At 31.3% G+C, this 23,632-nt stretch overlaps 5 protein-coding genes across 7 annotated transcripts; 3 read left to right on the top strand and 2 right to left on the bottom strand.

The window, feature by feature from the left end:
• Window positions 1-353: 353 nt before the first annotated feature.
• Window positions 354-9,671, bottom strand: LOC105198473 (protein HID1). Its single transcript, XM_026139570.2, has 12 exons — window positions 9,479-9,671; window positions 8,477-8,836; window positions 8,192-8,245; window positions 7,898-8,121; window positions 5,287-5,528; window positions 4,527-4,757; window positions 4,039-4,164; window positions 3,700-3,956; window positions 3,199-3,442; window positions 2,938-3,086; window positions 2,629-2,801; window positions 354-2,460 (listed from the first exon to the last, which is right to left on the bottom strand). The coding sequence occupies exons 1-12, from the start codon at window positions 9,542-9,544 to the stop codon at window positions 2,238-2,240; spliced, it is 2,349 nt and encodes a 782-aa protein (XP_025995355.1). The 5' UTR covers window positions 9,545-9,671; the 3' UTR covers window positions 354-2,237.
• On the top strand, window positions 5,689-8,361 carry LOC120356866. Of its 3 annotated transcripts, none has more exons than XM_039456979.1 (3): window positions 5,689-5,963; window positions 6,072-6,354; window positions 7,951-8,361. In XM_039456979.1, the coding sequence occupies exons 1-3, from the start codon at window positions 5,824-5,826 to the stop codon at window positions 7,990-7,992; spliced, it is 465 nt and encodes a 154-aa protein (XP_039312913.1). In that variant the 5' UTR covers window positions 5,689-5,823; the 3' UTR covers window positions 7,993-8,361. The 3 variants fall into 3 exon arrangements, with proteins under 3 accessions (XP_039312913.1, XP_039312912.1, XP_039312914.1); XM_039456980.1 differs by having other exon boundaries at window positions 5,691-5,963; window positions 6,072-6,339; XM_039456978.1 differs by lacking the exon at window positions 7,951-8,361 and having other exon boundaries at window positions 5,690-5,963; window positions 6,072-7,133.
• A 791-nt stretch (window positions 9,672-10,462) lies between the features above and the next one.
• LOC105198472 (ATP-binding cassette sub-family E member 1) lies at window positions 10,463-14,527 on the top strand. The gene is made up of 9 exons (XM_011165182.3): window positions 10,463-10,615; window positions 11,172-11,397; window positions 11,660-11,875; window positions 11,969-12,176; window positions 12,273-12,459; window positions 12,546-12,952; window positions 13,289-13,601; window positions 13,677-13,911; window positions 14,280-14,527. Exons 2-9 carry the CDS (start codon window positions 11,185-11,187, stop codon window positions 14,325-14,327), a joined length of 1,827 nt encoding a protein of 608 aa, XP_011163484.1. The 5' UTR covers window positions 10,463-10,615; window positions 11,172-11,184; the 3' UTR covers window positions 14,328-14,527.
• A 2,412-nt stretch (window positions 14,528-16,939) lies between these two features.
• LOC105193407 (sorting nexin-12) lies at window positions 16,940-19,454 on the top strand. Its single transcript, XM_026139569.2, has 4 exons — window positions 16,940-17,339; window positions 17,876-17,971; window positions 18,228-18,352; window positions 18,976-19,454. Exons 1-4 carry the CDS (start codon window positions 17,175-17,177, stop codon window positions 19,079-19,081), a joined length of 492 nt encoding a protein of 163 aa, XP_025995354.1. The 5' UTR covers window positions 16,940-17,174; the 3' UTR covers window positions 19,082-19,454.
• A 1,239-nt stretch (window positions 19,455-20,693) lies between these two features.
• On the bottom strand, window positions 20,694-23,632 carry LOC105201376. The gene is made up of 4 exons (XM_011169371.3): window positions 23,155-23,632; window positions 22,549-22,728; window positions 21,272-22,313; window positions 20,694-20,838 (listed from the first exon to the last, which is right to left on the bottom strand). The coding sequence occupies exons 1-4, from the start codon at window positions 23,380-23,382 to the stop codon at window positions 20,756-20,758; spliced, it is 1,533 nt and encodes a 510-aa protein (XP_011167673.1). The 5' UTR covers window positions 23,383-23,632; the 3' UTR covers window positions 20,694-20,755.

The following is a 23,632-nucleotide window of genomic DNA, read 5'->3' as shown; positions in this document are numbered from 1 at the left end:
GGCATATAAAAAAAAATAAATGCACGAATTCGAACGAGCAATTCGAGCATGGATGTCAAATTTGCGAAACATGTCTGACTTACCACTTACGATGAGCTGAGAATAGACGCGTTTGACGCACAGTTTTAGTTGTCAGGTAGGTGTAACTTCTGTCCGCCAAACGCGCTCATTGAGTGCTTCGCGATATAAAAAACGCGACATTTTACAATAGTTAACATGTAATATGGAAATGTTAGCAAGCTAGCTACAAGTTATTGAAAAATGTAACATGATTTTATATTTCTTTTTCCATGAGTGCATTCATGAGAGAATGAAAGAAAGGAAGTGTATGTGTGCACACATGTAAATGATCGTTTATGTCATAACTCTCTGTATATTTAAGGACAGCTACATATAATACATACTGATGTGAGATCCCGTCTGAATGTTCTTCGTAACTATAAATCACAAGTGTATTGTGATGTACAAAACTCATCGTCGTTTCTAACTGCACTTACAATATCATTTTGATTTAAAAAATAAAGCAAAACTCAAATTTCTCTTTTCCAAAATTTGATCAAAAAAGAGACCTGTCGAAAATTTTTCCCTTCTATGCCGCGATATAAATTATTGATTCGTTTAAAAAATATTGCGAAAAGCTAAATAAAAACTAATAAAATTGGAGAATTAAATTAGAGAATATGAATTTTGCTTGTCTATTTTATCGGTTTCTTTCTTTCTCTTAAGGCCTGAGTACATATTCATTTTTTGGATCATAGAAAGTCTAAGAGAGTATAGTCTAAGAAGAATAGAGAGACTTAAGATCCGTATATCAAGTCACAGTTTAAGAAAATCGCGGTTAATTCTGTACGCCGATGTTTCGTTCGTAAAAAACATTTTCATCGGGTCCGTTCTTATTTACACTTTTAAAGAATGAACTTGCACTTGCGAAAAACGAAAAGAAGAAAGGCCACGTGATGTGATAAGTGTAATAAAAGTGGACCCGGAAGTTTTTTATCGTATATATCTAATACCTTTTCGTACCAAAAATGCGAAATGGTTTTCAAGTATAAATAAGCATTTAAGTGTTTACTTCAGTTATCAACTGTTTACGCGAAATATGCAATAGTTAGATGCAAAAGCGGATAAAATTATACTTTCAGAAAGCGCAGCTACATATCGCAAAAAATAAATTCTCTAGCTTTGATAACGATAATCGTTCTACGATATCGCCGGTCTTAATGAAATTATTGAATTTTTTTTAGAATATACACGATATACGTAATTGTCTTAGGAATAACCTATAATATAAATCATAAAATTGTAAAAATATAAATTATGATTGATAACAGTAAAATTGTACATAAATATATATATATAAATGCAAAGAAATGTGTCTAAAGTTTAAAATATAAATTTTTTTATTTATAGTCGGCTCTTGTCATCTATTAAATTAGTTTAATTAGTGAACTTTTCTTTAAGATCGACGATATATATGTCTTGCGTTTACTGACAATATATATATATATATATATATATATATATATATATATATATATATATATATATATTACTATGATACAAGATTACAGTCTTCAGGATATACAATAATAGTAATAATAAATCACTGATACCGATTGTAAACGACGTTTACGATCTTGTATACAGTACTATGTATGTTACATCAAGATGAAAGTACTTTGGAGGCTCTCGCCATGTAAAAAGTAATCAGAAACGAGCGCGTGTGACTTCGTTACGCTGTCTCGTTAAATTCCCGTAAATATTGGTCAAAATTAACCGATTTTTAATTGATTCTTGCCTCTTTCTTGTCTTTAATTAAAACTGACTTAATTCGAAGAAATGGTAACAATTATCGACGAAACTGTTTAAATTAATTTGAGAAACGATTTTTTCATCAGATTTTTGTCTTAATTAAGTCAAAGAGACGAAGAATCAGTTAAATATTAGTTAATCGAAGGATTCTAACACGATTCTGTTTAACAAAATCTCGGAAAAGTATACTTTTCTCTTCATAATTATCTATATTTAAACTTAATTAAAATTTAAAGCTGAAGAAATTAATTCTATACACCGAGTTCTTACAAAAACAGATCACACTGAATCCTTCAATTTTAATTAATATTCAGGAACGATATTATATGATACAATAACGAGTTCGATGAGACTCATCTTTCTGCGCACTGCCAATAAAACAGTATTTCAAAAAGCGTGAACGATAACGAACCTTTAGCAATTATCTAAACCCTCTGGATCTCGAACAATTTGACATCCGTATCGTACCATATGGGTGGTTCGACATTTCTCAGATAAATAACGCCCCACATATATGTGCGAAACCAGGCGGTCGTACCGGCGTTAGCCTGATACCGCCTGATGAGGATAGGATGCGGTACTGGTAATAACCCGACGAGGGTACCATGTTGCAGGAACTTCAGGATCTCACTCTCATCTGTCAGTCCTCTGTTAAAATTAATAAAAGAGAACGTATAAATGTAAAAACGCTAACACAAGTGTTATTATTTATATAAAAAATTCTCTAATAAAATTATAAGCGTTCTAGTGGAAAGAGCTCAATTCCGAAATAGTACGATATGTACTTGTTATTGATAAATCAGAATGCTCACTCACTTGTCAATGCAGATCTTCTCGACCTGTGGAACGAGAACCTGAAGCAATCGCATGATGGTCTGTAGCGGGAGTTTGCTCTTCCACTGGTATACCCAATCACTGGACGGAACCCATTGGTTAACGTTATTGACATTGTTGACACTCGCCTGTTCAGCCACACGAATGCCACCTTTCTGCGCATCGAACAAATTTTGATTGTCATTGTCGATCGAATTTATTAATTAGATTCTTATATCAGTCGTTTCTATTGCATGTCAACGAATCTTTAATTATGGTTCAAAATAAACAACTTCATATTCTGTTTCTTACCGGCACTACGGAATTCTTGGTCGCGGTTATTGATTCCTCTGCGATATCCGTTTTGCTCTCCGATCGATTACTGATCGACTTACCAATATCAACGCTGGCTGATGGACTCAGCGGATGCGCCGATTCTTTTTCCGTCATCTTCTCGATACCTTAGTTCGACAAATTTATATTATCTTTCAATTTGAATCTCTATTATGTTCAATGTTATTTTCAAATGTGTAGACACATCTATGAATTTAATTAGCCCAGAAGAAAACTCACCAGGGGTCTCCAACAAGGAGGCCTTTAAAGTACCAGGTTCGGCAGGTTGCGCGGGATGTGATCCTTCCATCGCGGCTTCACTGACATTTTCATTAGATGTACTCGCAGGCATATGACGACGTTGCCGCTTACTAAGAGACTTCGCAATTGTATTACAATCACTAGGTAGATTTGCGAGTGCGTGGAACACTTGCCGTTTGCGTATTATTGTATAAACTAAGTTGCTATTTCCATCGAATTGATACTAAAAATCGAAAACAATGATAGATGACAGGCATAATTCCATATTGTTAAAAAAAAATCAATTATTTTATATGATACATTGTTTAAATATATCATATAAAAATAAATAATTAAACACTCAAATAATAGTGTTCGTTCATTAAAAACATCTAAAAATATTTTTCTTTTACTGTCTAAAATTATGCTTTTCTAATACGCTTTGTTTGTATGAATAAGAAAAGAGTAGATGTTTAAATATTAGTTTTACAAGCAAATTACCTGAATAATATTATTAAAGATTTCAAGCAAAAAGAACACCAAATGGTGATTGGTGGGTGCCGAGAATAGGAACCACGGCGTACTAAATGCCTCTAACAGATGCAGCAGTTTTGTACTGGCTACCATGGACAATGTTTTAAGATACGGCGAGACATTGACTAGAATCGTTAATAGACAGTCGAACAGCGGTTGCAGTCTCTGATGGCCAGTTGTGATGATTTTATGAAATACAGTGACTAGGAGATCGGCATGCGTTCCTGAAATGGAAGTGAATGAGTTGTGTGATATTAAAAATTTAATAATTAATCGTTGGATTTAACATAGTTGATATTATTATACCTGTAAAAACGGGAATGTCCATAGGCACTGTAGCTGTATACGGCTTATTCAACCTCACTCCGAAATTACGTTCTCCGCTCAAAAGAAGTAAAATAAATACACCAATGTGCATTAAACCAACTCGTGCTAAAAAAAAATGGAAAAGCTAAAGTACACCAACAAGTCATTTAATTAAAAAGACAAATTCACATATCGTTCTAATTAAATCCTGAGATATTTTAAATTAATGATTATATAAAAAATTGACAATTAACATTTTATTTCTGTAATTAAAATATGTGATTAAAAAGAATAATTGAATTAATATTTATGTCTTTGTACTGTCCCTTCAAAAATATTTAATGTACTTATTGTACTTGTTATCTCTAGAATACACTTATTTTCTACATAATCTACATCAAATAATTCAATCTTTTTAAGAACATTCTTCATATTGAATTGAAACAGCATAATACAAATGAGAGAAAAAACAAAAAATACAAACTTACATTGGTCAGCACGTGAATCATTTAAATGATAAAGAATCGGCACGAGAACCTCGAGAACATCTGAGCTCTTTAACACATAATACAAAAATTTCTTGTTATAATCGCACATCTTCCAAAAAAAGACTAACAGTTCCTGATGAAAATGCACTTTCTTGGTCGAGTTTGGCAGATACGTTTGCATCAATGGATTGTTCAACAGTCTGGTGATACCTTTCAAGACAAATTGGAAATCTATGGAAACAAATAAATAATGCATTTTAGATTGTCTTCTTTCATATAATGCTTCTCTTCTATTTTTCTTATATTTACATATTTACTTTTTAGAAATTGATATTTAATTAATCGAAAATTTATCAATCGCAAATATCAAATTTTTAGATCTAAAAAATTTCAATCTTATTCATTTACATTTAAATCGTATAGATCCCAGACTGCGAATTGTATACAACAAATTTAATACAAGATAAGCCAAGTCAGTCATAACAAGATCTTCAGAGATGGGGAAGATTATAGAGATGCAAGTTAGCATCAGTATTATTCAATTGATTTTCAATTTAAATGTTTCAATTTCAAGAATTGTGTTTAAATCCGAAAGTAATGGTGCGCAGTTCAAAATAAATAGAAACATATAACACATTATTTCAACATGATGATCTTGCTATGACTCGGCCTATCTTAAACATATTTTAACAAAATTTTAATTCAAAATTTTAAAGTTTAATTATACAAAAAATGTATATAAATGTTAAGAAAACGTTACCTTCATCACGGTGAATTCGACTCAAATAATTGATAAATAAATTGTCTCCAACTGCCCCCTCTTCCAACGGCACACCGCCAGTGGTATCGTGATCCAAAGTTACAATCAAAATTTGCAAAGCAACATCAACCAGCGGTTCCAAGGAATCAGTAAAAAGTAAATGATTGTATGGCACACCATATCCAACAGGATCATATGCGCATACCGTGTTCAAAAGCGATGTAAACATAGGTAAAGCATGTCTGTGAATAATTATATATAATTAACGTGCAATTCTAAATTAAAGATATAGTGAAAATATATAAATTTTATACATACATATATATATATATATATATATATATATATATATATATATATATATATATATATATATATATATATATATATACAGGGTGACCAATGGAAATGTGTTGAAAGTAAACGGTTATATATCCCCTCCTCGATTTCGGTAACTGTTTTACCGACTAGGGTCCGCTACCTAAGACCCGTCAATTTCATTTGAACCGTCGTATAAACCGATTTGCGAGTTATAGGATGGACGCGCTAAGCATCGAAGAAAAAGTGTTTCTCATCGAGTGCTTCTATAGTAGAGGCAAAAACTATAGTCAAGCGTATCGTGGATTCCGTAGTAAATATGGATCTAAAAAAGTTTCAAGCGAAACAATACTCAGAAGGTATGTTTTTGATACTTTTTACCCACGCTCCCTCTCCCTGGAATCGCGTCATCATTCCAATGTTGGTTAGGTGAAATTTTATTTTTATTTGTCGATATTTTTTGGCAGGATTATTGATAATTTTGGTATGTATGGCACTTTGAACGATCGTAGACATGATTTACCTGGTCCATCTCGTACCGTTACAACAGACGAAACAATTGATGACGTTAGAAATTATTTTGACAAAAATCCAAACACCTCGATTAGGAAAGCTGCTCAGGTTTTGGATTTAAAGCGAAAAACTCTCCGAAAAATAATGAGAGACGTCATTAAACTGCATCCCTACAAAATCACTACACATCAATTGCTGACGGAGAAAGCGATGGAAAAACGAGTTGAGTTTTGTAAGGTGATAACCAATATGTTTGAAAGTGAGGAACTCGATGAAAAACAAATAATATTTACGGATGAAGCTCACTTTTGATTAAACGGATATGTCAACAAACAAAATTATCGGTTTTGGGGACAGGAAAATCCAAACGTGTCTATTGCCATTCCTCTTCATCCTCAAAAGGTTTCCGCGTGGGCTGCAATTTCTGTAAAAGGGGTCTACCTGCAATTTTTTGAAGGAACTGTGACTAGTCAAAGTTATAAAGAATTATTGGAGACTAAATTCTTTCCCCATGCAAAGAAACGCGGATTAGTAAAGAACTTCCATTTTATACAGGATGGCGCGACCCCACATCGTACACGCGAAGTCTTTGAATCGATATATGAAGTGTATGGCAACAGAGTAATTGGATTAGGATACCCGAAATTTGCTCATGGAGGTCTGGAATGGCCTCCTTATTCACCTGATTTGAACCCGTGTGATTTTTTTCTTTGGGGTTACCTCAAAGACAAATGTTACGCCGTACAACCTCAAAACACCGCAGAGCTGATAAATAGTATTAACAAATGCACTCGCAGCATTCCTACATCTATGTTAGATAATGTATTTCAAAGTTTTTGCAAACGATTGCAGTTCTGTGCTAATTCTAATGGACAACACTTTGAAAACATATACCATTAATTCATATGCGCAAGCAAAATTTTTCTTTTTTTTAATATTGTGTATTTCAATTGTTAAATTATTATATTTCTCTTTCATATATATGGTAATCAAATTGACAAGTTTTCTCTACAAAATGGCGTTTAATTCATTTTATTCGGCCTATTTGTTACGAAGTAATAACTATTTACTTTCAACACATTCCCATTGGTCACCCTGTATATATATATATATATATATATATGTATATAATAGTTTTGTATATAAGATTTTTAATCAATAGTTTTCTCTCTTTATTAATAAAAAGATTCGATTATTCTATCAAATACATTTGGTCTTACAATACAACTCTATACACACTCAACACCGAAATTAAAATATCATCTATTCTGACTCCCAAAAATATGCACAATTCAAGAAAGTGTAACTTTGTCAAAAATGATCGTAAAAAAATGTTCAAAAAAGCATTTTAAAGCTTAAGATCTCTATATTTAAGATTGATAATTTATTAAACGATTTACAGATTGTTTACAAAATTCGCGGATTCACGCGGATTCAAATAGACCATATATATGTATAGAGTTGGATTGTAAGAATAAATGTATTTGATAAAATAATCAAATCATTTTATTAATAAAGAAAACTATTTATTTTGATTAAAAATCTTATGTATAAAACTATAATATAAATATGTATGCACACGCACACGCACACGCACACGCGCGCGCGCGCACACACACACACACACACACACACACACACACACACATATATATATATATATATATATATATATATATATATATATATGTATGTATATATATATATATATATATATATATATATATATATATATATATATATAATGCGCGATTTTACTGAATTAAATAAAATAAATTACCTATTTTCACTGCTGGTCAAATACTGAATCCACCTGTTCGGCGTGATCGATAGGTCCATTGGCGGATTGTACATGGTTTCGCTGAAGCATGTTAACAGAAGCTTCAATAATTCCGTGCGATTGGAATCTAGAATGGGATGCCTAGGTGGCGAGTACGCGAAGCCTACACCCGCTTCCCAGATATATTCACAGCTGTCTATCGACTGCAATTCATCAGCTTTGTCCTAAAAATATATTACAAGGCATAATTCCAGACTTCTCATCAAAACTTCGATAGTTCGCAGAAATACTCACTGGACCAGATTTCCTGTTTGCAGTTACAGTAAAGTCAGGACAAAACAGTAGATCCTAAAACAAAGATGGATTTAAGACTACATAATTGTCTTGTAAACTATAAATGTGTTATACACTATTTAATATATATTCTTACGTTGCAACATATTAAATATTAATTAATTATTGAGTACTTAGTAATATAATTTCATTACATGATTTATTATAAAATTTATAAATTCATTTGATACACACATGCATTTTATAGAAACACTCAATTTATTATCTGTTTTAAATATTTCTTACACAGAGTGCATTTAGCAGAGAATGTGCCAGTGGTAGACTCTCTTCATCATCTTTACCAGGTAAGCTAGACCAAAAGAAGCTTTTCCAATCAGAATCCTCAAATATGTAAGGTAGCAAGCGTGTCAGCAAGCGACAACAGTTAAGAACAGTTTGATGCTCCCGTTGAGTCCTACAGCTGCTATCCACCGCTTTAACTAACTTCTCAACCGCCTTATAACACAACGTGGCTAAATTGGAAGGTGCCTCTTCCCTTAGCACGCGAATCTCCGGGGCTGGGATCAAGGTAAATATGTCCTGAACATTAGTTACGTTCTCGGACCAGAACTGATCCCAGAATATATCGTCTGATGCATCAATCACCTGTAAAAACATTATGTAAATAAAACTTGCATACATAAAATCATAACTTGAATACTTTAGAAGATGAATCTTCAGTGTTTGGTACATAATACCCATATCAAGCATTTATTTTAACAAATATATTTTAAAAATTTTGATATAATAAAATATAGCATATATGTCGATATGTAAAGAGTATGAAAATTGAATTTTCATTATTACATATCACATATTTTCTCACAAATATTCATTATAGGATGTTGCAATTTGATAAAGCTTGTTTCAAACTATGTGTCAAAGATTAAAAATTGGAGATTAGAATTCAATAAATCAGAACAAAGCAGATTAAAATTAAAATTACTTGATTTGTCAAATTGTAATCTTTCCAATTCATAATCCTCAATCTTCAATGTAGTTTAATACAAACTTAAGATTATTATCATGTTTTCTTATCAATACCAACAAAACCAATTTTGACATAGCAACACACTGGATTTTTCCAACACATCAATATTATGTACATATAATGATAAAAACTCGGATTCTTTTAACTGGATTTGTCACCGAGACTCATTGATCGCCAATTTTGTCAAGAAAACATGTTTCTGTCGACCTGCAGACCGATCATATGTTACCAATCAGGTAAACAAAGGCTGTTCCTACCTGAGTTTTCGACGTCAATTGCACTACGGCTTTTCGAAAGTTCAGCTTTGTGTCAGCATTGCCCATGGCGTTCTTTGTTGTCACCAGTAGTAATTAAGATTTGTCGTAGTGGAGAAGATGTGAAAACGCGTCGATGCTCTTTAAATGGACACCATCGTCGCCATGTTTGCATGTTGTGTGATAACAGCGATAACAGTGACAGCTAAGCGGAGCTGCCAACCGTATCATCTTTTGCGCGAAAAAGACAAATAAAAATTCTATTCCTAGGGAAATTTTACAAACTAAAAAGTCGCCATCTTTTTACGGGAGTGTCGCAATTGCGCACAGACCCGATTGGACACCACCAATCATAGAGGCCGATGCTTAGAGTATTTCCGTTGGTTGAGGGTGCACCCGGTTGAGGAATCTGAACGGGAATGCGCACGATTGGACACCGCACGATTGGATACCACCACTCACAGCGGCCGATGCCTAGAGTTTTTCCGTTGGTTTGGTTAGATAAGTCAAGATGATTGGTTGGTGTCCAATTGTGCTGTGTCCAAAAGAGTGTCACCCGCACTAGAGTCCTATATAAAGAGAGAAGCGACATCAAACCCTCACCACAACCTTCAGTATCCAATTGAGTCCTCCACCACCATTTTGGGACCGCTTTAACGTCATCAAACACCATTCGTATCATTCTGCAAACAGCTGTGGTCGCAATATGGCTGCTCGCTTAGCCAATCAAGTATCAATTAGATTACCAATCAGAGCTTCGGACATCAATGTCGCTTCTCTCTTTATATAGGACTCTAGTGCGCACTAGTTTTCCCAATGAAAAACGCTATAAGAAAATATACCTTAGCGGAGCGGAACGGCGGAATAAAGCCGCTACCAATCACGAACGTTCCGCAGTTTCACCATTCCGCACATTATTGGTCGTTACGTTAATCATGAATTGTGAGTATGTAGAAAGATGGTGACTTCTCAGTTTGTGAACTTTTCTCTCAGGGACAAAATCGATGACCGTAGTGTATGCCTACATTGTAAAGATGGCGTCTCGAGAAAAATTGCTAGTTGAAAGAGCGGAACGCGTTGTATAGGTTCATTTGGAGTCGCCGGAGTCACTTCCTTTTGGTACATCCACGTTTTTGATCGGTATGGATAATCTAACCCGTTAAAATTCTATTCAAACTTCTTATATGTAATACAAGTTTTTTTTACTATCATTACGATAGCGTTGATATTTATATCGTGAGCATTTCGCAATATACTTTAGCATTTACGAATTGAATGATAGGTTATAGGTCGTATGGATTAACAGCTTTTACATTTATGATAATTATAATCTGATTGTTATAGTCATATTGATTTTTTTATCCTAATTTTGGCTTTCTCTTTTTTGTTAACTTTTGTTTATATTTGCTTCATTTTTTTTTCTAATATTCAATAAAATTTTTTTATTTAATTTTGTTATAAATAATTTCATGAGATATACAATTGTACTGTAAAATTTCGATAATACTATTTAAGGTACCGACTACATTTATAAATTATTATTCAATTTAGATTTATGTTATATGTATATTTTGTCTCTTTATTTGTTCTTTTATGTCTTATTATTTTTCAACATTTTATATGCTTTATTTTTGCATTATAATATATTATTTGTACAATGTATCAATGATAGCCAAAGCTGTTTTTATTCTTAAAGTTAGCACATCATCATGCCACCAAAAAAATCAATGGAAGAAACGGATCGTTTGACTCGTATTGCAATTGTAAATTCTGACAAGTGTAAACCTAAACGGTGTAGACAAGAATGCAAAAGATCTTGTCCTGTAGTACGAATGGGAAAACTTTGTATCGAAGTTACTCCAAACAGTAAAATAGCTGCCATCTCAGAGGAACTATGTATTGGATGTGGTATCTGTGTCAAGGTAATTTTATTGCATAATAAAATTATATAATAATTTTGTTTTTAATATCTTATCTTCAAATTAATGTTTAACTTTGTTGAATTACACTTTTTATTAAACATAGAGACGTTTTTTGAATAATGATAAATAGAATTAAATAAGCTATGTAAAACTATCAAACTATGTAAAACTATTTTTTTTATGTAGTGCTTATCTTTAATTAGTGTGTGATAATAATAATTAACTTTTAATGTTAATGCTAATAAAAGACAATTTCTTGTAGAAATGTCCATTTGAAGCGATATCTATTATTAATCTTCCCAGTAATTTAGAAAAGGAAACAACACATCGTTATTCTAAAAACTCATTTAAATTACATAGACTTCCTATTCCTCGTCCAGGTGAAGTTCTTGGACTTGTAGGAACTAATGGGATTGGTAAATCAACTGCTCTTAAAATTTTAGCTGGCAAGCAAAAACCAAACCTGGGCAGATATTCTGTATGTAGTTATATATAATACATACAACATCCATATATAAGTATGTAAACTCAAATGGATTACACGGAAAGTTTTTTTTTTTTATTTTAACAGGATCCACCAGATTGGACAGAAATTTTGAGTCATTTCAGAGGTAGCGAGTTGCAGAATTATTTCACCAAAATTTTGGAAGATGATCTAAAAGCACTTATTAAACCTCAATATGTTGATCAAATTCCTAAAGCCGTGAAAGGTACTGTGCAGCAGCTATTAGATAAAAAAGATGAATGCAAGAATCAGATGGAAATTTGCGCAATGCTTGGTAAATAAGAATTTTCATACTTGTTTTTATAAAAATTATTTTTGGACAAAAGTTTTTACAATCCTTTTTATACTTCTATTGATGTATATTTTTTAGATTTGCTGCATATACGCGATCGAGGTATTGAAGCACTTTCTGGTGGAGAGCTTCAGCGATTTGCTTGTGCAATGGTATGTATTCAGAATGGAGATATTTTCATGTTCGATGAGCCTTCCTCTTATCTAGATGTCAAACAGCGTCTTAATGCCGCTGTGACTATTAGATCTCTGATTCATCCAGACAAGTAAGTAAAAGAAAATAAAAGGAAGGAAGAGACGATTAATTTTTGTTAAATTGTTAATGTATTTATTATTTACCTCAATATGTCAGGTTTATAATAGTAGTGGAGCACGATTTATCAGTTTTGGACTATTTGTCTGACTTTATTTGTTGCCTGTATGGCGTTCCTGGAGCATATGGTGTTGTTACCATGCCTTTTTCTGTAAGAGAAGGAATAAACATTTTCCTTGATGGATTTGTTCCCACGGAAAATTTACGATTTCGTGAAGAATCTCTTGTGTTCAAAGTGGCAGAAAGTGCAACTGAAGAAGAAGTGAAACGCATGAATCACTACGAGTATCCTGCTATGGTGAAAACAATGGGAACTTTTCATTTAAATGTCGAGAAAGGACAATTTACTGATTCTGAGATACTTGTTTTACTAGGAGAAAATGGGACTGGTAAAACAACGTTTATCAGAATGTTGGCTGGCAACTTACCTCCGGATGATGGATCAGGTACGGATGGTTTACATTTGTAGAAATTTACGCGTAAGTACGAACACGTAGGATACTCATGTATCTGTCATTGGTGATATGATTACTGAGAAAGCATGGGAATAATAAAATTCTAAATATGACATGATTATAAGATAAATAAAATACATGTAATAACATTTTATTTATATGATATTTGCATAAAAGTAAGATTTAATAACTGTAAAATTAGATACAGCTTTTCTTTTTTTAAAATTATTTCTTAAATGTTTAAGCCTTAATAAGAAAATCCCAGCTATATATATGTGCATATGCTATATGACATAAATTATAAGAAATAAAATTGTTACTTTGCAGAAAGTATCCCTCAACTTCACATCAGTTATAAACCACAAAAGATAAGCCCAAAATCCCAAGGTATTGTCAGACAGCTGTTACATGAGAAAGTTCGAGACGCATACGTGCATCCTCAATTTGTTACTGACGTAATGAAGCCTTTAAAGATCGATGATATCATGGATCAAGAAGTGCAGAATCTTTCTGGTGGAGAGTTACAGCGAGTTGCTCTGGCCCTTTGTCTGGGAAAACCAGCTGATGTTTACCTAATCGACGAGCCATCCGCGTATTTGGATTCCGAACAACGTTTGGTTGCTGCAAAAGTCATCAAAAGGTTTTTAAAGACTAAATAGATTTACATCAATGTGATTGCTAAATAAATAATATAAAAATTGCATTTACATTTCAGATTTATATTACATGCAAAGAAAACAGGATTTGTAGTGGAACACGATTTTATCATGGCTACATACTTGTCTGATCGTGTAATAGTGTTTTCTGGTACACCATCTTTATCAACTACCGCTCATAGCCCTCAATCTTTGTTAAATGGTATGAATAGATTTTTGGAACTATTGGGTATCACTTTCAGAAGAGATCCCAACAATTTTCGACCTCGGATCAATAAAAGTCAATCGGTAAAGGTACGTATACATAAGATATTTTGATACATATTTTGTTGATATAATTTTTTCTGAAGCAAGGTAAGATATATTCAAAATGTTTAATTGCCATTATTCCCTTGATAGTTTTAATCTATTAAAGAATTAAGAAGAGCTATGATTTATTTTAATTTGAGTGAATCATTCAGTAAAGTATTATTCCATAGAATTTTCTATACATATATTTTGCGTATATAAATGATCTAAACTGTTGGTATATTATTTTCTTTAGTCTTCATGTATAAATCTCATTTTATTTATAATACATACGAATGCCTATGCATGCACGTGTGTTATCTTCTCTATATTTTTTAAAGGCTCAATTCTGCAATTTTAATTTTTTTTCTCAGGACTTGGAGCAGAAAAGAGCTGGCCAATATTTCTTTTTGGAAGAGTAAAATACACAGTGTCATCATGATGCAAGTTGAATGATGGCATATGTGAAGTATTGTTAAGGAAATTTTTTAATCTTTATATACTTTTTAAATGCCAGGAATATATCAACGTATGATGTATTTCGTATTATAATAATGCTATATGTTCCATGTGATTATTTGGAAAATATTATTTAATAGAAATACTTTAGCAAGGGAAATAACTATTTTATTGTGCAAAAAATATATATATATATGTACATACATACATACATACATACATACGTACATACATACGTACATACATACATACATACATACATACATACATACATACATACATACATACATACATACATACATACATACATACATACATACATACATACATACATACATACATACATACATACATACATACATACATACATACATACATACATACATACATACATACATACATACATACATACGTACATACATACGTACATACATACGTACATACATACGTACATACATACGTACATACATACGTACATACATACGTACATACATACGTACATACATACGTACATACATGCGTACATACATGCGTACATACATGCGTACATACATGCGTACATACATGCGTACATACATACATACGTACATACATACGTACATACATACGTACATACATACATACATACGTACGTACGTACGTACGTACATACATACATACATATACATATACATATACATATATACATACATACATACACACATACATACACATAGGGTGATTATTAATGAATGTCCCCACTTTTTACCATAGGAGCATGCATTTGTAAGTTCTAATATAATAATATGTTACAAATACGTATCTGTCGGTAAATCATGTTCTTATGGTAAAAAATGGGGACATTCATTAATAATCACCTTATATACAGTTTACTTAATTTGATAAGAATACTTAATTTGATAAATATATAGAATGGATTATTTCAAGATGAACAAGTTGACAATGTAAAAATGGATTTCTCATGTATTCTCAAGTATTCGTCAAACTATATAATTTGCACATATCTAATCTAGTATAAGATTTTAGTATCCTGAGCGTACATGTACGTTATAACAATGAAATAATATTAAATTACTAACAATATGCAAACAATTTATCAAATTGTCCATTCTTTCTTATATTTCTCGTATATCATGTTCAAATTTTTTATAGTTTCTTTATATTTAGGGCACCAAATGATAATTTTTGATTGGTTCCACCATATTCAGGAAACAAGTAGTTCTCAGAATACAAAACAAAATATAATGGCTACGTTCAACAGAAAAAGCAGCTTTGCAACTGTGTGAAATTCTTGGATGCGATTGGTTCTTGCCCTTGATTCCTGCCGGATTTAAATGCACAAACCAATAATATTAAAGAATTTTACAACAGTCGCAAAGCTGCTTTTTCTGCTGAACGCAGCCAATAAAAATATTTGGTGTCGTATGTAGCAAACCACGAACCAATAACCACGCGTTTATTTCCTATTAATGGCAATCGACGCATGCGCGCAAGAGCGATGTCTTAACTAAGGATTCACTGTATCCATCGATCCATTATCCAATAAGAAATAAAATTCTTGTAGAGCAAAAGTGTTGTTCTAAGAAAATTTTATTTCCTATTGGATATTGATTTGTCAGACGTAGTGTGAATCCTTCATAACTTTTATAAGCTTTCTACAATAAGCTATTAGGCCCAGTTTGCATTGAGCACTTAATACGCATACTAACTCGTATCTATTAAACTTTCTATTAAATTATCTTACTTTCGACGATGCGTGTATACTAGAGTCCTATATAAAGAGAAAAGCGACATCGAACCCCCACCATAGCCTTTAGTATCCAATTGGCGGTCCGCCATTTTGGGACCGCCAACGTCATCAAACACCATTCGTATCATTCTGCAAACAGCGTGGTCACAATATGGCTGCTCGCTTAGCCAATCAAGTATCAATCAGATTCAAGTATCGATCAGAACCTAACCAATCAGAGCTTTGGACATCAATGTCGCTTCTCTCTTTATATAGGACTTTAGTGTATACATGATACATATATTTAATTATCTCGATTTATATTATATTAGCTTAATATACTATTCTTTAAATTCATTGTCGAAATAAGGATAATATAATAAAAAATTACTAGTTAGTACGTATCAAGTAATCGGTGTAAACTAGGCCTTAATTGGTATTATAAGTCACAAACCATAAAAATTGACCAATCACAGTCAAATGTGAAGAGAATATTCAACTGTGATTGATCAATTCTTATGGCTTATGACTTATGATACTGACTAATAATAGTTTATTATAGAAAGCCTATCAATCACAGTCGAATATTCTCTTCACATTTGACTGTGATTGATCTATTTTTATGGCTTATGACTTATGATACCGACTAATGACTTATTGTAGAAAGCTCATTAGGATTCTAATGCGGCTCTCTGATTGGTAGACGAGTCTCATTTTGAGTGTAGCTAGTGTAAAAGCAACCAATTAGATGACCTCATTAGATCAATGGCAGCATTTCGTTGGCTGATTACTGTAATTTCTACACTTCATTACACCAGAGGGGGCTCAAAGTTTTATTGTATGTTCATTGTTCATAAGGGTGCGTGTATGACATGTGACGTAGCAGAAGATGAAAAAGAAAGAAAAAGAGAGAGAGAAACCAATTGTGTCAGGTTACTAAGCGCTGTCACTTCTGGCGGTTGGGTGTCTCGCGTAACATCCGTCAGTATTCGTTGCATATCGTTTAGTGTTTTTGAGCGTTTTACAGAAGCAAGGTTCGCTAAGGCGAACGTAATATTAAGTTGAAACTCGTAATTGTGAAATGGCGGACACAACCGTAGACGCAACGCGGCGCTTAAATGTGAAAAAACAAACGCTGGACGACGCTTACGCGGCGCCTGCTAACTTTCTTGAAATCGACGTGATTAATCCGATTACACACGGCGTCGGCAAGAAACGATATACCGATTACGAAGTTCGTATGAGAGTAAGTAACATCTATTTTGCTTCACATATTTCCGCAACTTTCAATGTATCGCACATATAGCATGCTGAAATCCGAAATTTATTCTTTCCGCCTGCGACAATGAAACAGCCGCGTCAAATAACCGTAATTCAATCATGTTCACTACTTGATTAGACATGTATCGTGGGTTGTACCCGCTATCGTATTGATAAAGACCGACTCGTATGCTCGTTGTCTGTAGCTTTCGAAACGAATGTAATGTTTTTGACAATCTCATGTATTCATGTTTTTTTTTTTTTTTTTTTTTTTTATAATGTACGTTCTGACTTTTGATGTTTCAAGTAAGACATAAAAGTGTAACATTGAACAATTCAGAATAGGAATATGATGAATGAAAAAATTATATGTGCATTTATGTGCGCTTGCATTGTATAAACATGTGTTGCAAATATTTTATCATATATTTTAAGACTCGTAAATGTGTGTACAAGGTATATGTGTGTATGTGCAACCCAAGAAATATGCTTATTCAAAATTATACTGATTTCTTTTTACAGACAAACCTACCAGTCTTTAAAGTAAAGGATTCAACGGTAAGAAGACGATACAGTGATTTTGAATGGCTGAGAAATGAATTAGAAAGAGATAGCAAGGTTAGTTCCTAGAAATGTACTTATATAAAAATAACACAAGAGAGAAACTAAAGATTACTATTACAGAATGATATCATTGATATATATTTTTACTTATGAAGATTTTTAATTTGAGAATAATTTAAAACAAGTTATAATTTGCAATTATTTAAGGAAATATATGTCCATTTATTAAATTTGTTATTCAGCAATTGATATCATCAAAAGCATGTATAACATGATATAAACATGATATTTTTATTTTTGTAAATTGCAGATAGTGGTACCACCTTTACCAGGGAAAGCATGGAAACGTCAAATGCCTTTTCGTGGAGATGATGGAATATTTGAAGAAGATTTTATCGAAGATCGAAGAAAAGGCTTGGAAGTTTTCGTTAACAAGTGAGCATATTGTTTGCTTTTATTGTTTGCTCAACAAGAAATTATATATTCTGCATTTTATTAAAAAAAATAAATAAATATATATATATATATATTTAAATTAATCTTTTTGTAAAATGTAATCTAGCGCTCTATGCATGGTAATTATTGAAAAATTGTTTTACATATTGCATTTTTTCTATTTTTTAAAGAGTTTATACTTGTTTTCTATTCAGAAAAAAAGAAAAGGGAAGAGAGAAATTGATAGAAAGAAAATATCTAATTATTTCTTTTAAATGAACAAACATATCCAACATCTAATAGTTTGCAGTATTAATTTAATTGGAACTATACAAGTAATATGTTGCTTACTTATTTTTCTTTGTCAAAATTATGTTCAGTTTAGACACAAAACAAAAATTATTAAAATGTTTTCTAAATCATGTGTGGATATATATATATATATATATATATATATATATATATATATATGTATATATATATATATTTCATTGAGATATTTATATGTATATTTTAATCACAGTAATACTTGACATGCATATTGCATACTCCAATAAATTTTAATTATTTTCATCTGTGCATATGAATTGAACAGCCGTTTGTATTGCATAATTATATTTCAGAATAGCTGGACATCCTTTGGCACAGAACGAACGATGTTTGCATATGTTTCTGCAAGAACCGATAATAGATAAGAATTATGTACCTGGAAAGATACGTAACACATAAGTCGCCATAAAAATGTATCACCATAAAATACTTTTTCCACCAAGCCGTCATATTCAGGTTCGCGATATTTACATTGACATCTTTATTTGAAAATCACAAATATTCTATATTCTTGCAAAAACTAAGTAAGCTTCCAGTACCACAGTATCAAATCAGGATGCTTATTTGAAGATATCTACATCTAGTTTACTCTTTAAATATTGTTATGCTAAAAGTATATATTAGTTAAGCATCTTTATAAGAAAAATAAATGGTAAATTGGCAAAACCATTCTTACATGTTACTAGATTTATTCTGTCTGTACTGTTATCATATAATACTGTTTATAACAAAAGAAATAAGTAAAATAAAAAAATGTTATTATTCATAAGAATCATGTTGTAAAAATCATGTGGTCCTCATTTTTTAAATAATGTGGTTAATGTACTGTTTAACATATTTCAACATTTAATACGTAAATTGTTACCTTTTAACTCATAGTTGACAGAAGTTGGTACGAGGATAAAAAAAATTCGCTGTTCACACGTACATACACAACACACTTTTGCCAAAATTAAATTTCTATTTGAAAGTTTTACAGATTTTAAATTTTATTCATGAGTATTTACATTGTAATATATATATGTAATTCCTCATCGTGATATACAAAAAAAATATAAAATATTATGAAAAAAATAACTACTTTAAAATAAAATTTCTATATTTTACCGATTTGTATTGTGTGAACTTATAATGCTATCAATTTCTCTTAGGGTAACTCCGATATGTCGCACCTAGTTTTTAATGAAATATTTTCTTATAATTGAAAAAAAAACTTGGAAATCCTTGCATTCTTCCAATATATCAAAAGAGATGGAACATATATATGGTCACTTATGAGTGAAACAATCAAAATGAACAAACACATGCAAAAGTTAAACACATTTTGATATACTCCATCCAATATACCTTTACACTTATCACAAACCACTAAACTTTTTACACTCTTTACAGAGAGAATAATCATTTTACATAGATTGTAATCAGGGTTGGGTAGTAACTAGTTAAAGAGTTAAAAATGAATTAATAAAGTTGTAAGTTAATAACTTCTAACTTAATTTGGTTAATTTTTAATGATTTAATTTGTAACTTTAACTAAAGTTATTTTTGAAATACATTAACTTTAATTCGTTAACTTGTTTCGTAAATAAAAAAATTTATCTATGTATAAGAAAAAATTGTAAGAGAAAAATACATTTCCATATAAGAAATAAGATTTCTTTGTTATATTATACAAACTTAATTTACAAATAAAATATTAAGTTTATTTGTTGATCCATATTATAATTGCTTTGAGTAATTAATTTCTAATTTAACTCGAGTTAATTTACTTTCAACTAGTTAGTTTTTTATTCGTATAACTTTTAATGTAAATTAATTTTATAAATCATTAACTTTAACTTAATTTAGTTAAAAAAATATATTAACTTACCCAACCCTGATTGTAATACATTGCTGTACTACTCCCAACAAATTGATTTAACTCATGATTTCGTTAATATTAACAGTAAAAAGACTGAAATCATGACATACTAATATAACATAAAAACATAATAAAGTGGCTGCGAGCAAATCTTATTTCTCACCTTTATTCTTACTTTTTGTGATTAAGGAAAAGTAAATACCGGAGTTATCCTATACATATATATCCTGTTTATTCTTAATAAACTTCTTGTTCTTGAAGTAATCTTCTATATACTTGCTTACACACTCTTGTTCTGAAATATATAAATAGAAGAATATATGGGTATATTGTGAACCATAAAGAACGTTATGTTGTGAGAATCAAGTTACAAGTTGAAAAAGCAGCACAGCAGCTGCATACCTTTTCCCTATATTGATACTTCTCTACTATAATTACACAAAAGGAAGTACTACACGCGATATAAAAGAAATGTATGAATCGAAGATATTTAAACCAGGTTTTTTTCAATAATCAACTCTTTTTGATAAAATATTGCAAATAAGATTCTATTGACATTATATTAATATAGTTACTTATAAGACAACATAATCATATAATACTGCAAATATTTTATATTATGTACTGTTATTGAAACATTATGATTGTTTTTACAGAAAATTGCATAAATTTTTTTTAACGGGTGCCAAAAATCACAACAATGTATATTTGGTCGATCAGTGGCTTACCTGGAAAAGTATTCTCTAAAATAAGCATATCTGTGATATACTTGGCAACAGCTTTGAATAGCTGACGATCTTTGATTCTTCTTTTTTTGTAGAATGGCATTAAATATTTTACAATCCAAGGTGCAATTCTTTCTTTACAAGCTGGTAAATGTTCCTCTATACAGATTGGTGAATCTGGCATCATATCCTCTTCCTCAAATTCCCCAAACAGACGAAGAAATTTTTCTTTTATTCTTCCATGCCTTCGATAATTTGTCAATGATAACTCGGTCATTTTATCTTTCAATTTCGAAACTTGATGCACACGTTCCACGAACCAAATAGCACTCATCTTCTGTTTTTGTTTACTTTCGATAGTTTCGTTAGCATTAATTCCTTTTTGTTTAATGGCTTTTCTACTTTGCATTTCTTTATAGCGACTAAAGCTAATTCTTCCTTCACTCACTTTTGCTAGATTAGGCTTTGACACATTATTACCCAGTGGAACATGAAAAAGATTTGAGCCTGCAATGTCCGCTTCTAAACATATCTTATTAATTTCTTTATCAATATTTGCTTTAGTAACACCAGAATGTTTCTCAATTAATCTCGTGAGATCACTACTATCGTCACTTTCGCAAAACATGTCTTGCATATGTTGTAATAAAGAATCTTGTGAATTTTCATCATCATTTTTGACAGATACATTATCCATTATATGAGAATCAATCTGATCTTGAATCTTAATCCCTTGACTAGCATCATCAGATTCATCTTTTGTAACATAACTGCTTTGCAGTGCATCTGTTTCATTATAATCTTCTATAGCACTTTCGCAGAAGCTGTTAGAATCCACGATTGGTAATGCTATTTGTGATGGTTTCTCACAATCTACAGATGTAATAGATACATTTTGTACATTTGTTTGACACATTCCTTCCAAGTCCATCCATGTGTCATCTGTTTGTATAGCACAATCAATTCTATCTTTAGGTTTTTCTAAAAATATTATTAATCGTTTGTAAGCTTTCTTATTTATTGTGTGCGATTTTACATCTGCAATCTACAAAGATAAACAAATTACTATGACATAAAATATAAAAAAAAAAAAAAAAATGGAACTTATTGACCTTGTATCTTTGGCTGCTTGCCTTTTAATGAATACAGTTGACACAAGTGTCATTCTAGTTTTGTTACTCATTGAATATCAAAAAGAATAGAATAATGCTTGTAAAAGGAAAACAGTCTTTCTCAGTTAACCATTTTTTCATTCTTGATATTTCTTTGATATTTCTTACCATTTTTAACATATTTTGTCTATACAAACTAGTTTCCAGTGCCAACTGGACAGCATGCAATTCCATTTGGTCTGCACACTTTTTAACTTGGATATTTGGGATATCATTATTTTGTTTATAACAAGTTGTATAATTTCTAAGTAAGCATTCATGGAGATAAGACAGATATACTGCACGAACCTGTACAAACATATATACATTGTATGTAAAATAGTTGTAACCATATACCATTGATCATTGATTGAATTGAAAAAGTACTTTGATAATCCTTAAAAATAAAATAACTTAATTTTGATCATTATTATAATTAAGCCAAGAAACACTAATATTAGTTAATTCTTTCAAATTGAAATAAAATTTAATTGTAAAAGTTATTTCTAGACTTAGATTCGTTCTATTTAACTACCAATTGAATTTGAAATAAAACAATTTCTTTAGAAATTAGAAGCAGCTTAAATTCAAAGAATTTTCATCATGTTAAATATACTAATACATAATATAACGATATAATGAAGTTTTTTAGAGAGTCAACTGAAAATCATCTTTTACTATTTTTTACTATCTAAAGAAAATAAGTACATGTATATATAAATAAAAGACACATGCCATTGGAGTGAGATGTAAGAACTCGTCGTTGGATTCGTCAGCAATAATAGAATTGTTAATAGAAAATGTCGGTAGGGACACAGATGAGAAGTCATTGCCATTATCCATGCTAATATCACTGTCGCTGTCATTACAAACATTCTGTTCTTTTTTCATTGTAAATGACAGAGAAGTGTCGATACGATCAGTCATCATTGTAGTGAATACTTTGTAATTATCACATCGCATAACACATGACAGTGAAATTATGACTTTTGGTATACATGTCTCAACAACGCAATCCCCCAATCGATACGATTCTACATTACGTTACATGTCAACATTTGTAAGACTAATGAAACAAATTAATGCAAACTGCTCACTACCGTTATGATAAGATTAGCGTCTTCTCTTTCACATTCTTTTATTTTTTCGTCAGTGTAGCCAATATTCCAAATAAGAATATCCCATGGGTTTAAGAAGTAAATTTACTATGTAT

The sequence above is a fragment of the Solenopsis invicta genome, chromosome 14 (assembly GCF_016802725.1).
Source record: "Solenopsis invicta isolate M01_SB chromosome 14, UNIL_Sinv_3.0, whole genome shotgun sequence".
NCBI classification, from domain to species: domain Eukaryota; kingdom Metazoa; phylum Arthropoda; class Insecta; order Hymenoptera; family Formicidae; genus Solenopsis; species Solenopsis invicta.
Note: the sequence above shows the minus strand (reverse complement) of the source record. Positions and strands in the feature narration are given on the sequence as shown.